This window comes from Sinocyclocheilus rhinocerous, unplaced genomic scaffold (assembly GCF_001515625.1).
Source record: "Sinocyclocheilus rhinocerous isolate Xijiao unplaced genomic scaffold, SAMN03320098_v1.1 scaffold297, whole genome shotgun sequence".
Classification (NCBI taxonomy): Eukaryota; Metazoa; Chordata; class Actinopteri; order Cypriniformes; family Cyprinidae; genus Sinocyclocheilus; species Sinocyclocheilus rhinocerous.
This window is the reverse complement of record NW_015649240.1, coordinates 24,887-43,857: the sequence shown is the minus strand read 5'-3', so window position 1 is coordinate 43,857 and position 18,971 is coordinate 24,887. Positions and strand designations below refer to the sequence as shown.

Sequence of the window (18,971 nt, the reverse complement as noted above, 5' to 3'; positions counted from 1 at the left end):
TTTTTTTTTTTGAACTAGAAAAACTTAAACATTTTGTTGTGAAACATATTCCAATAATATTTGTTTTATTTAAACAAATATTTATGCTGCTTTATAGTAGAATCTGAACTGTCTCCATAGTTGATTCGGCTATTTTTTATTTTATTTTTATTTAAATATAATACAATATAAAGTGCTATAAATAAAGGTGACACTACTTCATTTACTACACTAAAAGATATTTTTACAGTGTATATTCTTATACCATATATACTTACAGTATATTGTACTCTAATGTAGTTGTTTTCATTATGGTGCTCTTGCCAAAGCATATATTCATATCACTCTTTTGTTTTGTTCTCCCATATAAAGATGCATTTCCTTGAGAAAGCAATATAAATCTCAGCACCTCACCTGCTGTGAAATCACAGTACGATGTTTTGTCGGGCTGTGTAGGCATGCTGTGTTGAAGGTATTGAGTTTAGCGTAATGGATTTTGGAAAACATTTCTGCTGACATTTTTGAATTGTATCTTAATTTACTTGCATCGTGTAGCCTGTTAGAGGAGGAAACAAGAATATTAAACAAAACAAGTCAAATGCATCAGTGCAATCATTTTCTCCAGCCCATCTTTGCAAAATACACCAATCCACATTTATGGCACTTTCATTATCCATTATGTCCCTTATTATGAAACACCTTATAACCTGTCAAGTCTTTTATCTCACCAGGCAGGTACTTAACTTCAGTGTTATTAACACGATCCAACTGCCATAGACTCACCACAGGATGCTTTTCCTGCAAAGTGCACCCCTTGATTTCTTTTTAAATTGTTTTAAAGTGCCTTTATTTTCCTTCGACAGACATTAGCCTCACAGCGTTAGCCACGACTTGAGGACTTGGCACGCTAGGACATCGAAATGGTCAATCAGAGCAAGTAATATTGGTCAGAGTGGTTGATTTGGTCTCTTCCAGTCGGCATGAATTGCTGAGACGGACCATTTAAGCAGCATCATTCCATCATTTTAATAGTTTTAATGCTCAACAGGTACGCAGATCTGGGCAGCGTGTGCTGTGTTTCCCAAAAGTCACACCCTGTGCCAAGCTGGACTTGAATAATTGAAGTGGTTTTGTGTGCTCTCATTCATCTGAAGTGCTCTCTCACAAGTCTTTCTCCAGAGACGGATTTGAGCGGGAAAAGGCGGCACTGTTCCTACATTAATGAGAAGCTCTTTGCTGCATCCCAACTGGACTCTGTAAAGAAAGGCTATACGACCCAACATTACTCAGTTTTTACAGCCATTTATCACATCAACCACAACTGACATACATGTGTGTGTACACATTTTGATCATGAATACCTCTCAGTATACACAATTTGATATTCAAAGACGTTTTTGGATTTCCCACTCCTCTATGACAATGAAAATGACACATCTCAGATGCTTAGAAATGCATTTCATGGCTTTGGTGCATTGAGGAAAGTTTGTTTTAAGAGACTTAAATTTCTAAAAGGACCTAATGTGGCCACCATACTCATAAATAAGCTCATAAATGGATGAGCTTCCTGATTTTAGTCAGGAAAACATAGCCTCATATTAAGGCCTCGAAATAAAGAGGATGTCTAATGAAAGCCTTAAAGTTGGTCACAGTTTCTAAAGATTTTTTAAAAATACAAAATTAGGTCTATTGAAGTTTTTTTTTTTTTGTTACCAAGGTTTACCAGTTTCAGTAAAGATTTTAAGATTAAAGTGAATATGATGTGTGGAGAAAATAGATAGAAATCAAGGTAAATATCGCTTGTAAACAGAATATTTTTATTGGCCATTATTTACCAATTAATCTGTAAAACGTTAACAGAATAAATGAAATAATGGTTAGCCTAGGCCAGACAAGTGAGTCTGTAATTTTGTTCAACCACATAATGCTATTAAACACAATATCTTAATGGTAGTGGAAATTACATCATGGTGAATTGTTAGTCAGATGTAATAAACTAGTAAGAAAAGTACACACACACACACATATATACTGTATATACATATGATATATATATTCCTGAAATGGACACAAGCCACTGAAGGCAAAACAGACACCCGGCGAACACAGAGGACGTACAGACGCAGCACAACACCAGAACTTCTACGGTTACACAAACTTTGCTTTCGCCCCCTCTAAATCAAACCCCTTTACCAGCATCTGCCATCTGTTCCAGGAGAATCTGTTTCACTCCCCGAGCCAAGCAAGGCCGTTATTGGTCCTAATGGCGCTATCAGCTAAGCCGCTAAACCCAATTACTGCTTAAAAAGGGAGACCACCCCAGCTAATCATGGCCGCCTAACCTGATTTGGCTGTGATGAAGAGATGGGATAAAGATCAGTTAATGCAGAGAGAATGATCTCACAAATACAGAAAACTCAATTCATTTCTCTGGGAGGCCAATCTGTCCGATTCAGCGCTAATGGAGTGGAGTTTCATTAGACTCGAGGCGTGCTGCTCGCTCTTATCAGCCTGATGACAAATAATATCAAATAAGGGTGATCTTCATTAGGGACATGTGTCTCAAAAAGCTTCAATTTGTGAGGGGTTCAAGCAAAATGTGTCAATATACTGATCGGAACATCATAGTGGTAGGACATGACTAACATGGAAGTTTCTAAAGTGTACTAAAGGGAATATAAATGTTAGCACACTAAAATAGCTCAAGATTATTCATACTTAGGGATCTGAACAAAGCCTGTGTTTGATGTTTTAGCATTTGTGTATCATTTGTACAGACATGAATAATACCTTTAAATCATGCAGCTTGTTCAAAAGAGTGAAGTTTTTGAAGTGACTTTTCTCATCTTAAAAAAATGAAGGATGGACGTGAAAATCATAGAGATTTGAGCCAGGAAGTAACCACCTGCCTAGCGATAGCAACACACTCAGAACAACAACAAAATAGCAACATCTTACTCACATATATTTACTATCCTTTTAATAATAATTCATTTACTTTTACTTGCTACAACAAAATTTGTGTGCACACTTAGCATGATTTGCCTTTTATTCTGTTAATTAAAGCAAGGGGTTTTCAATATTTTATATGCCATGAACTACCAGATATGATCCATATATTAAATTATTGTGTAAAAAATGTATATTATACGTGTGAAAAATTTGGAAAATATTTAGGTTACAATATTATTCCTTTTTTTCTACACAATACAGTACTCTACTGTTAGATGTATTTTATAAAGGATTGATTTATTGATTATTTATTATTATTCCCCCCCCCCTTTAAATAAATTTGATTTGTGAATTTATCCAGGCACTAGAGAGAGGCTTTGCGCTTATAGCTTATCAATTTTTATTGTTTATTTATTTATATAGTTTAACATTTTATATATCTAATTTAATACTTTAGCTGTTTTACTGTGTGTTTTTTTATTCATTATTTTAAAATATATAGATATAAATATATAGATATATACAGGTTCCTGTTAACTTTTCCACAGACCTCAGTTGGAAAACCTCTGAATTAAAGCAACAACCAAGGCCTTAATTGTTTCTAAATTTTCTAACTACATTTTCTGATTTTTTTCTAACTTTCTAAAAACTAGTTTATTAACAAAACACAAGCGTCTTTGTTTTTCCTTACGGTGAACATCTTCAAACCTCAGCTTTTTTTCCTGTGCGGTTTTAGGCCTTAAAGTCAAGTCCTCTTAACACATTGTTAACCACACCATCTGTTAATAGGTCTGGTCCGACAGCGCGTGTGCATGCGTGTTCACCTGAGGCTATAAATTCATTTATTGGTCCGCTCTCATCTGCAGCCCTGCAGTAAGCGTGAGTTGCATGAGGCCGCAGGGCTGAAGGGCAGGTCTGGCCTAACAGAGCCGGGCCAGGCCTTACAGACGGACATTAGGCCAAACCGGAGTTAAAATCCTATTAGTTTCAGCTGGGAATCAGATTATCGTCGTCGAGAATCACTCGTCTGGCAACTAGGGCCTAATTTACGCCAATCAACAGCAATTATTGAGGGGAAGGGGAGCATCTATTAGGGAAGCTCATCCACTTAGGCTAATGAATGGGGCAGATTCAATCTCTTACTGAAGAGACGTATTTGGGAACTGCAGCTGGGGGCGAATGCACTGCATTCAAGGGGCACCACTGTTATCTGACTGTGTGTGTGTGTGTGCGTGTGCGTGCGTGTTTGTGAGGAGAAAAATTGACTATATTCGTATAGTGAGTTTTATTATAGATGGCAGCCGTATAGATCAGATGTTTCAGTTTTTTGGATTGCGTAGTATATTACCATTGCAGTATACTTGGATCAATATATGACAAATTGCGTTATTTGCTTTGTCAATATACTGTCAAACTGTTCATGAGAGAGATAACCCTGACTCTGACTTATTACCTAGAAGGAGAAAAAGTTGGAAAAATAAAGCATTTTATTGTTTTATTAATTAATTTAATGGTTTTAATTTGTTAAATTATATGGAGGTCTAACAAAGTAATTGAGCAATTGACAGAACATGACAACCTAAATTCTGTTTTGAGAGTTTGAGAATTGGAAAGATGACGATTGGGAATTAAGAAGGAATGTGGTACCCTCTAGTGTTTGAAAACCGCAAGTGTTTCCTGCACAAAATTAATTTCTTACAAAATAATAGCCTATTGAATTTTGTACACAATGCAAAGGTGTTTTTCCCTTACAGGGGGAAATTGAAAAATAAAAAAGTCAAAATAGTGAGAAACCCAGAATTGTGAGCTAGTAAGTCGAACCTTTTAATTTTTAAAAAAAAATTTTTCCGTGAAGTAAACAAACTTCCATACTAGAGACCTAATACTAATAAAAAAAAATTATGGAGGTCTAACAAAGTAATTGAGCAATTGACAGAACATGACAACCTAAATTCTGTTTTGAGAGTTTGAGAATTGGAAAGATGACGATTGGGAATTAAGAAGGAATGTGGTACCCTCTAGTGTTTGAAAACCGCAAGTGTTTCCTGCACAAAATTAATTTCTTACAAAATAATAGCCTATTGAATTTTGTACACAATGCAAAGGTGTTTTTCCCTTACAGGGGGAAATTGAAAAATAAAAAAGTCAAAATAGTGAGAAACCCAGAATTGTGAGCTAGTAAGTCGAACCTTTTAATTTTTAAAAAAATTTTTTTCCGTGAAGTAAACAAACTTCCATACTAGAGACCTAATACTAATAAAAATTAAAAAAAAAAAAAAGTAAATAAGTTCTAAGTTCAACTATTTTTTAGTGTTAGTTTAATGAAGGCAGGCTGTATCGTAGTTCATATTCCATAACGCAAGATGTCAGCCTTTAACTAAAAAAATGCGCCTGGAAAAGCAAGTGAATAAGATGAATATGAACGGTGAGTTGTCCTTTGAAAACTCAAGAGGAACATAGATGCTTTACTTACCAGCTCGTCCACTCTTCACTATTTAACAAATGCGGAAGTTCGGAACATGAGGACGCTGGACTTATGTGTCGTAATTGTTGCGTAAAAGCCAGAAAAAACTATCCTTAACATCTATGGACCAATCAGATGCGCTACTGTGAAGCACGTGACCTAACACGGAAATAGCTCTGGAGTGTCTGATCTCTTTTTTTCTCGTGAAGTTCTCAACATGGCGAATAACAGCACAGGCTAATGGCGAGCTAGCGTATCTCCCTCTCTCACCTGCCGTTAAAGTCTGAAGAATAGTATGCAGCAGCCTTTGAAAAAATCCCAGAAAGAGTTTACATAATGGAAACGCGGGGGATTGAGCAGATGTTCGACTTCCAGCGGTAACTTACTCACATTTCAAGCTTGAAATGATAACAGTTGCAGAGCTAATGTAATTAGCCGTAGCATGTTCAATATCAAACTCACAAAAACACAACCGTATAAAATCTATTAGAGACTTTGAATGATCTTCAGATACATGCATATGAGAATGGATAGTAAACATAAATGTTTTCTGATTCCTTTTGCACTTATGTAATTTAATACACCATATTTGCCATAAGGCTAATCAAACAGTGTATAATAGTACTATATGGTTTATGAGAGTGTTGCAGTATATAAAAAGTCTGGCTGTGTTAATAGTTCATTAAAATATGTTACATAACACAGAGTCTTAATATTTCCGCTTATTTATGTCGACAGTAAGGCCTGTTGCATTAAAAAACTGATCTAAAAAAATCAGAATGCATTAGCGTAACGTATATTCGCTGATTTCCCCACAAAAACCAATAGGTTTCCCATAACTCGTGTTTCTTAGGTTTGTCTTTCTGATCTCTTAGACTAGAGTAACTTAGACTTGACAGCAGCAATAAAGCACTAATTAGTAAACATTAGTTGAAATGTGTGCACTGCTCAGGTCTCTGACACGGAGAGATAGATGTTGGTTCTGGCAAACGGCTCTGATCAGAAATAGATCCTGAAGCTGGTTGCTATTCCTGTCATCTCTTTCCACAGGTTACCAAATGATCGCTTCATCCTGCTGTTGTTGTTGCTGTACTCCCCTGTCGGCGTGTGTTTGATGCTACTGCGAATATTTATTGGTGTCCATGTGTTTCTAGTGAGTTGTGCACTACCTGACAGTATTGTCAGAAGGTAAGATGCCACACTGGAGCGTTAAGAGATACAGCTATAACAGCAAAAGACATGGATTTTTTATTATGCTTTTTTTTTTCTTTTTTTAAAATTAGTTTTGGGTGTTTTAAATATTTCTGTTTAGCTTTAAGTATTTAGTTTTTTCTCTGTTTTAGTCATTTTAGTACTTAACCTTATTTCAGTTTGTCGCCAAGGCAACATTTCTAATTTTCATGCAAGTTTTTTTTTCATCTACTGTTTATTTATTATTTTAGCTTTTTTTTTTTTTTCAAATGACCAAAATTATTTTTAATTGTATTAGTTAACAATAATAACACTGCTGCAGTGACATTCTCAAGCTTTTTTTTTTACAGCATTTATATGTAATTATTTCACATACAGATTTATAAAGAACCGACTGTATGTTTAATTGAACTTCAAACAAGCTAAAAGGGTTTAAAAATGGTGAATAACTTGGCACCTAAAATACAAACTTTTTTAATACATGTATATAATTTTAATGTCAGATTTTGAAAATTGTATCATATTTCTGTTATTTGTCACTTTTGGTTTGGCAGATTTTGTTTTTGTGTTTGTATGTGTTTTCAGTATTGCTGGTGACACATTTGTCTTTGTTGTTATAGGTTCATAGTGAGAATAATGTGTTCAGTGCTGGGTCTGCATGTCCGGCAGAATAGCCCACACTTGCAGGACAAAACCTCCCGACTTTACATCTGCAATCACGTTACACATTTCGACCACAATATTATCAACCTTCTGACCTCCTGTAACACGGTGAGTGTATATGTTTGTCTTAGTGTTTTCCCAGCATGATGTAATCTCTGTCTCCTCCTCTGCTCTGCCCTTGACCTCTGTGTCTTTCAGTTTTTTTATTGGTTTACTCACACAATGAGGTCTATTTCTCCTTTGGCAGCTGTGCTGACGTAATGTTGGGTAGAGGCCAGTGAATGAGGTTCAGTTCTCTCCATTTGCTTACTTCAAATGATTCGCTTTGTTTGGTTGCAGAGCAACAGGAGTAACTTAAATTCATTTTTAAACATTAGGTCATGCTGCTCGACTTGAATTCATGTCTGCATGAGTTGACCAAGGTTTTAGTTAGAAAGTAAATGTATTTATTATAAAGTTTAAATGTATATTTTATTTAGATTATAAATAATTTATTGTAACTGCATATAACAATAAACATAAAATTGAAGATTCACAGTTAGTGTAATAAGTAATTAAATTATATTATATATTGAAATGTATTATACATTTATATAATAGATGTAATATATTATATGTAATGTATAGGGGTGTAACGGTACACAGAAGTCACGGTTCGATACGAGTTCGGTACGGCAGGAAATTAATTTTTTCATTTATTTTGAACAGACAGTAGTGCTACACACACGTGTAGCATGAACAGTTGTTTTGATTTGAATTAGATTGTATAATTTCAAGCAAAAACAGAATGGTCTGACTTTAGACGCGTAAAATAAATAACGCGTTATATGGAGCCACTAAAAGGTTAGCCGCTTGCTAGCGGTAGCCTGTTGCATTACAGTACATGAAAGTTCACTTACCACATACACAGAGTAAGAAGAAATGTCTGATAGGACGATGGCGAATTGCAGATCCTAGTAAGAAGAAATGTCTGATAGGACGATGGCGAATGATTTGCAGATCCTGAGCACCAATGACAAACATCTAATCTTGTCAAATGAGAGTTCTTGTGATCGCGAATCTCGAAAGTGAAAGTAAAATGAGAGCGCGCAATCGATGCCGGCTCAACATCGGTGATGTCTGTCAGCCATCGACGATGGCATCGTCTATCGGCCCAACCCTAACTAACATAATGCTATATAGCTAATCAGCTACATGTAACCATGTTTTCCTGTCTGCCTCTGTGTGTTTAGCCACTGCTGGAGAGCCCTGTGGGGTTCTTGTGCTGGGCGAGGGGTTTTATGGAGCTGGGTCAGGGTGTACAGAGCAGGACGGAGCTGATGGAGACCCTCCGCAGGTATTGCTCATCTCCTGCCGCTTTACCCCTACTACTCTTTCCAGAGGAGGACACCACCAATGGCCGAACCGGTCTCCTCAAGTTCAGGTATTTAAGTGATTTTTTCAGCTTTTAATTAAAGCAGCTTTAAAGAAAATCATAATGTTAATGCTTATATCTAAATATCAAATTACAAGCAACCAAGTAGCTAATTGCTATATGTGACCCTGGACCACAAAACCAGTCATAAGGGTCAATTTTTCGAAAATTGAGATTTATACATTATCTGAAAGCTGAATAAATAATCTTTCCATTGATGTATGGTTTGTTAGGATAGGACAATATTTGGTCGAGATACAACTATTTGTAAATCTGGAATCTGAGGGTGCAAAAAAATCTAAATATTGAGAAAATCACCTTTAAAGTTGTCCAAATGAAGTTCTTAGCAATGTTACTAATTACTAATCAAAAATCAAGTTTTAATATATTTACAGTAGGAAATTTGTGGTTAAGACTGGTTTTGTGGTCCAGGGTCACATATAGTATATATCACCCTATGTTGAGTATACTGCATGTATGCAGATAAAATTGGCTATATTGAGATATCTAACTTTATGTAAAGAGCTGGGCGATAATATAGTTTACAGTTTACGGTGACATAACGATCAGGCAGTTGAGATTTGCTATATAGTAGCCTATATATCGCCATACGTGAGTATAGTGTATGTATGCATATAAAGTTGGATTTACTTATAAATCCCACAGTTGAGATTTGCTATTGTGTGTGTGTGTGTGTTTATGCACACACACAGTGCTTGAAGTGGAAAAAATAAGTACTGGAACTAAATAAATAAATACATACATAAATCAAATTTCATAATTCCCAATATATGTATATAAAGAAAGAAAGTTGTTAAGAGCATTTTTAATATAAATAAGCACCAATTAAGCTGCAATACCAAACAGGATCACAGGGAGACGCCAAAAGACCACTAAACCAACCACTTGACCTGACTGTACATGCTACTATATGGATCCATTCAGAATAACTAAACCACTGACCAGCGCATAATCTAAAACACCTTCAGCCGGCATTCATTATAAAACACTCCACTCGTGCTTTTAAGCCAAATACACGCTGAAAATAATAATTTACTGCCGTCTGAACGCGATTCACTATTCTCTCCGCCATCTCTGATGAAATCGTCTGTGTTTTCTCTGCATTAGCACTGTTTTGAACTTATTACTAATGCATTCCCTTACTGGAATCTTGAACTTTCCAGAAGTTTACCGGTTTCTCTCTGGGTAGTGTGCTTTATAGTGTCATTTCTAATCACCCAGACACTGACGCTTTGACTCAGTACCAGCAGCATGTCAGATGTCCCGGTACGCACGAGAAAGTGCTAGTACACTAAAGGCTAAAATGCTGAAGTGGTCCGTACCAGCCCACTTCAAGCACTGCACACACACATACATGCATATAGATATGTGTGTGTGTGTGTGTGTGTGTATAATGTATAATAAACTATATGAACTGTCCTTTTTTTTTTAAATGCTTCTATTGCTGTTTGTAACAGTAATATCACTAAACGATATAAAAGAAGTCATTAATTTAACCAACAGTCATTCAATTATAGTGAAAAAATAACCTGAATGCTGTTTATGTCATATCTGATCTGGGTTTAAATGTGACCATACTGTACATAGACAGTCAGGTGCCTGATATAAATAATGTTTGGTAAGTATGGGCCGCTTTAATGCTGAGTCTCTAGTGATTAAATGTGGATCTGTTCTGGGAGGGTTGCCAGGTCCTCTCTAAGCTTCCTTGAAGGGTCTTTAAGATATGATCAGGCTTTACTGATCCTAAGGTTTAGCCTTTACTGCCTGTAAATCAGCTGACACCCATTTTGCCATTAGCTTTTAGATGACAACATTTCCTTTTTTTCTTTAAGAAAGACGCCATTTTTAAAAGACCAACTTCTATTCTCTCCTCAGCTCTTGGCCTTTCTCTGTGTCTGACGCCATCCAGCCTGTGGCATTGCTGGTGAAGAGGCCTTTCATAGCTGTGGTAATTACATTCAAACCCTTTTTTGTAATCCACTCTTGGTCATTATGGTCATTATGGTTGTGAACCTTGCGGTCGCCAGGTATATATCTCTTTTAACCTGGTTACATTTTTAAACATTACAACAACAACAACAAAAAAACAGCTTATTCTGAATGTGTATTTAATCCTACCTGTAGTTTTTTTGTCAGTGCTGCACTTGTCATTTCTGTAACTTATCATTTCTGTAACTTGTCATTTCTCGCTTCGTTATGAAACCATCCATCCATCCGCTGCATTCATTTAAATGTGACTGAATAATCATGTCTAGAGATTCCATATCTTTTTTTCATCCTCAAGTTCCCATTAACGCACACAAGAGGGTCTTTGTGAGTGTGTGGCTCATCAGGAGGATATTTATAGCAGCACTGATAATAAGTGATTCACAGTGCAATAGAAAGACGGACTGTCAAAGGTCTACAAATTGGCTCATAGTGCTCCCATTACAGCATTGAAAAAATGGGTTTATTCATTTTTTTTGGTGAGCATTGGTGTATGTATATGATCCATCCCCTCAGCTGCTGTATTACATCAGGGTATTCAATATTTTAGATGCCACGTACCCCCAGTTATGATCATCTTAAAATTTAAAAGGTCTTAAGGGTGGTTTCTCTACAGTGGTGAGGCAAGGCAACTTAAGGCAAAATTAAAAATGTATATGTGACCCAATTTATACAGTGAAAAGGTAATATTATACATATGTGTAAAATATTATTTGGAAGATATTTATTTTCTCTTACGTTACATGACTGCACTTTTCCCTACATTTTTTATTATTATTTTATTATTTATGTGTTAGATTTTAAATGTTTTTTTTTTTAAATACATTTTTTATTAATTTAGTTTAATTGTTTATTTTTACTTTTTTTTTTACACTGTTTTTCTCTAAGTCGTTCACCCCCTTGAATACGTCGAACACAGTTTGAAAACCCTTGTATGATATCATGTTTTAACCAGTCACAGAAAGCAACAAGTGACAGGACGTTGTCTTGATCACTTGGTTTCTATCTTTGCAGTTTCCTGCTAGGTAACCCCACCCAATACGAAATCTTCTTAGCTGTATATTAAAGTCTTTTGATTGGTTTTGTTTGTCATGTCATTGCTTGGTTTTTATTTTATTGTATTGTAAAACAGTAGTAATAAACATGCCATATTCTACATTAATAATTTCCGTCCCATTTCCAATCTGCCCTTTCTCGCCAAAATTTTAGTGCGTATTGCTGCTGCTCAATTGCATTCCCATCTTACCGAAAACAATCTTTTTGAGCCCCTTCAATCCAGATTTCGTGAACTCCACAGTGCTGAAACAGCATTAGTTAAGGTCACTAATGACTTGTTAATCGCTTCTGATTCTGGCTGTCTTTCTATTTTGATTCTTCTTGATCTCAGTGCCACTTTCGACACTGTTGATCACTCAATTTTACTTACTCGCTTAGAGTCTGTCTTTGGTGTCTCTGATACTGATCTAAGCTGGTTTAAGTCCTATCTTTCAGATCGAAAGCAGTTTGTTGCTGTGAGAGGTTGCAGGTCTGATATCGGTGTTGTGTAATCCGGCGTTCCTCAAGGATCTATTTTGGGCCCTTTACTTTTTAGTATCTACATTTATCCTCTTGGTCAACTTTTAAGATTACTTAGTCTCAACTTTCACGTTTACGCAGATGACACCCAGGTTTATATTCATTCAAAACCTGATGTTAATGTGGCTGTGTCCTTTCTTTCTCAATGTATTTCTGAGATGAAAAAAAATGGATGTCTAGAAATTTTCTTTGTCTAAGCAGTGACAAGACGGCGGTAATGCTCATTGGTTCATCCCTCCAGTTACTTAATGCTGGGTCTTTAACTCTAAGTGTAGATGGTTCTACCCTGGAATTTCAAAAAAAAAAAAAAAAAAATTGGGGGTGATATTAGATGCTCATTTAACATTTGTTCCTCATGTTCAGAACACTGTCAAGACGTCATTTATTCATCTTAGAAATATTGCCAGATTACATCCTATGTTGTCATTTACGGTGGCTGAGAAGTTAATTAACATCTTTGTATTTTCTCACATTGATTACTGCAATGCTTTGCTGGCCGGGGTTACAAAAGCTACCCTAAATGAATTACAACTGGTTAAAAATTCAGCTGCTCGACTCCTGTCTTACAGTATTTACACTTTTTTTGACCTCTTTGGGTCTTTAAAGGTTAAACATGTTACTGTAGCTTTAAGTCTTGTATATGTAAATGACCTGTTACAATTTGCTTACCTGTTTGCATGTGAAAACAGCTGGTGCAGCTCACACTGTCGTTCAGGACGGAACGTGGGAGCGTGTTGCTCAATACTGTATAGGTGTTTTATGTAAATTGTGGCTTTCATATGTTAATGTGCTTATGGTTGTGATGGTAATACCTGGACAATTTCTGAATGACCTGCTTTTGCAGCTCTGTAAGGTGGCTTTCACACTGGGCTCGTTTGCTGTGGTTCAAACCCGAGTGCGATTGTTCCCGGCACTCTCCGCAGCGTTGGTCTGGTTTCACACTCTTAATTCTCTCGAACCCCGGTGCATTTGCGGTCATCTTACGTCATAACAAACGTGCACAACGTATGATAGAAAACAGAACGTGGGTCAATATATTGTGTTTTTTAATTAATTTGGTGCTGTTATGTGCAGCAGAGTAAACGACTTATGGGTTTACTGTATGTGCGTCGCATGTAGACAGCTATTTTGAGGAGACAGCGGATTATCACATTTGCCGCTCTGATTGCAGTTGCTACACTCGAATACACTGCAGTCTCACTCTTGCTCGAATCCAAGGTAAATCAGCAACACTATCATCACTTATATGTGTTGTATTGAAGAAAATACATTGTAATCGGCTAAAACGCATGCGCAGGTTACTTTACTTCCTGAACAAGTGCGCACCCGAGACTGTGTTGCTTTCATATTCACGTGAACCGCGCCATAGTTCGAGTGCAACTGAACTCAGACCACCTCCTTCAGGTAGTCTCGCGTTAGCTAGCCCGGTGCCCATCCAAAAAAAAATTGGGGGTGATATTAGATGCTCATTTAACATTTGTTCCTCATGTTCAGAACACTGTCAAGACGTCATTTATTCATCTTAGAAATATTGCCAGATTACATCCTATGTTGTCATTTACGGTGGCTGAGAAGTTAATTAACATCTTTGTATTTTCTCACATTGATTACTGCAATGCTTTGCTGGCCGGGGTTACAAAAGCTACCCTAAATGAATTACAACTGGTTAAAAATTCAGCTGCTCGACTCCTGTCTTACAGTATTTACACTTTTTTTGACCTCTTTGGGTCTTTAAAGGTTAAACATGTTACTGTAGCTTTAAGTCTTGTATATGTAAATGACCTGTTACAATTTGCTTACCTGTTTGCATGTGAAAACAGCTGGTGCAGCTCACACTGTCGTTCAGGACGGAACGTGGGAGCGTGTTGCTCAATACTGTATAGGTGTTTTATGTAAATTGTGGCTTTCATATGTTAATGTGCTTATGGTTGTGATGGTAATACCTGGACAATTTCTGAATGACCTGCTTTTGCAGCTCTGTAAGGTGGCTTTCACACTGGGCTCGTTTGCTGTGGTTCAAACCCGAGTGCGATTGTTCCCGGCACTCTCCGCAGCGTTGGTCTGGTTTCACACTCTTAATTCTCTCGAACCCCGGTGCATTTGCGGTCATCTTACGTCATAACAAACGTGCACAACGTATGATAGAAAACAGAACGTGGGTCAATATATTGTGTTTTTTAATTAATTTGGTGCTGTTATGTGCAGCAGAGTAAACGACTTATGGGTTTACTGTATGTGCGTCGCATGTAGACAGCTATTTTGAGGAGACAGCGGATTATCACATTTGCCGCTCTGATTGCAGTTGCTACACTCGAATACACTGCAGTCTCACTCTTGCTCGAATCCAAGGTAAATCAGCAACACTATCATCACTTATATGTGTTGTATTGAAGAAAATACATTGTAATCGGCTAAAACGCATGCGCAGGTTACTTTACTTCCTGAACAAGTGCGCACCCGAGACTGTGTTGCTTTCATATTCACGTGAACCGCGCCATAGTTCGAGTGCAACTGAACTCAGACCACCTCCTTCAGGTAGTCTCGGGTACGGTACCCAGGTGCGCACCCGCGTTCGCATAACAGCTTTCACACTAGCCAAACATACCGAACTCTGACGTCAATCGAACCTGGGTGTCCACCAAATGTGCTAGTGTGAAAGTGCCCTAAATGATCTTGGTCAACTTTAGAGAGTCGGTTGCATTGTGAATGTGAAAGTATGTGTATATAATAAGTGTCAAGTCATCTACATGCACATAACTGTGTTCTGTTAAACACTAGCATGGGGATGATATAAAAGGTCTTTCTTTCTTTTTTTTTTTTTCAGAACACACCAGCATCCTCATGGCTGACAGAGCTGCTATGGACCTTTTTTGTACCATTCACAGTGTACCATGTAAGGTACTACATATTACAGTCTCTCCTTTGTCCAGTGGCTTTATTTTAAATGTACAATCCTCTATTGCTGCTCTCGCCAGGCCAGCGCTGGTAATACGACAATAATTAAGCTTTTTAGAATTTAATAGGCTCAAGAGTCTTAGGTATGCAGCTTATAAGAGCGACAGTTTCAGTTTTAATCTTGAATTTTTGTGTATACCTGCCTGTTGCTAAATACATTACTTTTATTACTGTCACTTTTGAATATTTGGTTAGTAAATGCTTTCACACCATTGCAAATATTTTGTTTTATATGATGTTGACATTTAGAAATAGATACTAGTGTTTAATGATAATGTTTTGTGTTGTAAATGTTGAGCGAATAAAGGAAGAATCTGAAGCATTTTGTCTTTCTGAATAGGTAACATGTTCTTTCTCACTCATGTTAAGTGTGTCTAAAACAAAATGTAAGGTGTTGTTTTGAAATGCTCTCAACCAGATGGCTTCCACCATTGTCTAAAGAAGATGGTGAATCCCATCAAGAATTTGCCAGCAAAGTACAAGAGGTAAAACTTTTTTTTGTGAAGTCTGTGTATTATTTTATCCATCAGATGTTGTACGGTTGCATTTTACCTTGATGGTAAGCATAAGAGACTTTCAGAAATCTAACTGACCCCAACTTTTTTGAATGGTAGTGTAGGTCTATTAGTCCTATTTCGCAAAAATCAGACTGCTGCGATTTCAGTCGGACTAAAGCGTTCTTAGAATAATTATTGCATTAGTTCTAGTGAAACAAACATTTGAAGTGCATTTAAATGCATTTACCAATCCTCTGCCTATAGCCTGTTGAAAGTATGTGAGTCGTGCTTCTGTAGCAATAAATACATTCTGAAATGCCTTGAAATTAAATGGATTTGAAACCATTTTCAAATGTCATACTTGGTTGAATTCCCATTAAAAACATGTTCAAACAAACCATTACCTTATGGTCCGCTGACATTGCTTTTCATCTGCATAACCTTCAGATCTATTTCTTGTCCAGTTCAAAGCTTTGACTTGTTTTGGTGTCGTTTGATGTAATGTCCATTGTGTCCCTCCGTCAGCTGCTGGCCACCGAGCTGGGTGTGATGTCCACACAGATCACTAAAGCAGACAAAGCTGAGCACATCAAAAGGAAAAGACACACTGCCGCTCAGACTGCACATTCAAGTAAGAACGGATTCAATGGTGAGAAATGGAATTATGATGTATACATCCATAAAGTTAGATCACTGGATCTATATAGAAGATGCATTTAGTATTGTAATGTAACATGAAACTACATTTTTGTCTTCAGATTTGGGTGCCAGACCTCGCACAGTGGCACAGGGTTTCCTGGGCACAAATGCAGGAGCTGAAGACTCACAAGTAGCATGTATGGCGCAGCAGGTGAAAGAGGTGCTGCCTGACGTCCCGTTATCGGTCATCACCAGAGATCTGTGTATGTCATCCTCCCATAATGCTTTGCATTAACAGACTTGCTTTGTTTGCTTCAAAAAGCATATTTGCCATTATACACTTCCGTGGCTCCTGCATATGCGTACTAATGCAAAACTGATTCCTTGGGTTTAAGCAATGCAGTTTCAGCCAGAATAGATTTGGTTAAGTTTTCTTTTGTCTCTGTACAGTGCAGACCAACTGTGTGGACACAACCATAACCAACCTGCTGGAGCATACTGACCAGTTCAGCTTGGAGGCGGCTGCAGGCACACCTTCAGGTTCAGCCAAACAAACAACTTCTTCCACCCTGTCTGTAACAGCATCCACACCTAATTTAAAGGTACAGCTGACCCTCACATCCTGACCCACTGAGAAAAATGCAGGAGCAAATGAATCAGTCTTGTCCCATATTAACAAATCCATTTATTACACAAAATTTATAAATACAATTTGCAAGATTCTTCATTGCACCACAGAAAAACAGGCTCTGTGTTTTTGGGTTTGACCTTATCCTGTACAAATATCTCGCATGGCCTATATTAGTGAATTTACCTATAAATAGTACCGCCTTAGACTTTTGTCTGACAAGATATTTATATAGATATGTCTGTGTATTCATTCAACAGCCAGCTGCCAAATCTTTTGGGAGAACACCCATAGACAGACACATGTCTCTACAGGAGAGAAAAGAAGCCTTATACGAATATGCAAGAAGGTAATTGTTTTAAAAACCTTAAAATGATATTTAAAATATGTTGCATTTTAGATGAAATGTTTAGCACACAGTGGCATTGTGCTTGAAAATCTTTGTGCCTGAAATCCATTGTATGCCAGTATCCACAAGGTTTGTTGTAAAATAAAGGTATGTTACACTCTATTTTTATTTGTTGTGTAATCTGATATTTTATTTTCTATTCACCCCACCCGCAGACGATACATTGAAAAACATGGACTGAACAAAGTGGATGATCTATGACCGTGGACAAAGACTCACCTGAGGAATTGTTTAGGAAAGACAGCTGCTTAACACAAAATCCGCATAGACAAAGAAGAAATTATAGAGTTGACCCAGAATGAAACAACATTTGTGTTCACCAAACATGCCGAGAGAAGGATGGATTTTTCCTTTCTTGTTTTTGTTTCTTTGTAAATCTTCTTGCATGGCAATCATGCATGTCTTTTTATTATTTCTCTCTGCAACAGAAAACAATTATTTTGGTAAACAATTTGTATTAAGACCCAGTGACCTTGGCACACTTCATATTATTTTTATAAGGTCCTTGGGTAGAGAATAGGGGATCAGAAACGTATGAAGGTGAGCTGAAACACAACTTGAGGTACGTTATGTTGTCAAGGATACATGTTGATGCAATATCAGCTTTTAAATACATTAAAAATCATATAGAAATGCAAAGACTACTCTCATTGTTTCTCTTAATACATCATCTGCCTTTTATCCTATTGATGCAATATTTAATTTATTTTTTCAATGAAAATGTGGTTGTGAGATATATATGTTCAATTCTTTGAATAGGCATATAGCATTTAGCTTTAAAACACTTTTTGGAAAGATTTATTTTCTGATGAATGATGGGCACCCAGTATTATTTTTATAAGGTCCTTGGGTAGAGAATAGGGGATCAGAAACGTATGAAGGTGAGCTGAAACACAACTTGAGGTACGTTATGTTGTCAAGGATACATGTTGATGCAATATCAGCTTTTAAATACATTAAAAATCATATAGAAATGCAAAGACTACTCTCATCGTTTCTCTTAATACATCATCTGCCTTTTATCCTATTGATGCAATATTTAATTTATTTTTTCAATGAAAATGTGGTTGTGAGATATATATGTTCAATTCTTTGAATAGGCATATAGCATTTAGCTTTAAAACACTTTTTGGAAAGATTTATTTTCTGATGAATGATGGGCACCCAGATACACGACGCTAAAAAGCTTTGAGTGTTCCTCTATGGTCAGCTTTGTTAACACATTTACACAAAATTAGCTTAATAGATAAGCTTTAAACCTACTAGATTTTTATTTCTTTATTGCTGCCATATAAATGAATTATCACCTTGTAATGGTCATGAGAGAGACTAATTGTAAGGTTAAACTGTCAAAATGGCTTCAGTACTGATTTTATTGTTCTTTACAAGCAAGTACGTTTTGGAAAATATCCCTGCAGCCCCTCCCATTTCACAAAAACGTTAGTTTTTTTTTTTTTTTAGATAAGCGCTTTGCCTGTCGAGAGCCGTTATAACCGCCCTTCCAGCCAATGGCCATAAAGCCTTTCTAGTGCTGTCGGCGGTTGTAGGAACCAATCATAACAATGAGCATACAAAACAGCCAATGCGAGTGCTGGGGA

General features: G+C 36.8%; 1 protein-coding gene across 3 annotated transcripts; it reads left to right on the top strand.

Annotated features, from left to right (window-relative positions):
- Positions 1-5,588: 5,588 nt before the first annotated feature.
- aup1 (AUP1 lipid droplet regulating VLDL assembly factor) lies at positions 5,589-18,353 on the top strand. 3 transcript variants are annotated; one of them, XR_001636601.1, is made up of 13 exons: positions 5,589-5,772; positions 6,446-6,583; positions 7,207-7,357; positions 8,482-8,672; positions 10,560-10,632; positions 15,070-15,143; positions 15,619-15,685; positions 16,223-16,346; positions 16,456-16,599; positions 16,787-16,938; positions 17,225-17,313; positions 17,529-17,874; positions 18,216-18,353. XR_001636601.1 is itself a non-coding variant. In XM_016515238.1 (12 exons), the coding sequence occupies exons 1-12, from the start codon at positions 5,732-5,734 to the stop codon at positions 17,572-17,574; spliced, it is 1,272 nt and encodes a 423-aa protein (XP_016370724.1). In that variant the 5' UTR covers positions 5,589-5,731; the 3' UTR covers positions 17,575-18,012. The 3 variants fall into 3 exon arrangements, 2 of the variants coding, with proteins under 2 accessions (XP_016370724.1, XP_016370723.1); XM_016515238.1 differs by lacking the exon at positions 18,216-18,353 and having other exon boundaries at positions 16,223-16,328; positions 17,529-18,012; XM_016515237.1 differs by lacking the exon at positions 18,216-18,353 and having other exon boundaries at positions 17,529-18,012.
- The last annotated feature ends 618 nt before the right edge of the window (positions 18,354-18,971 follow it).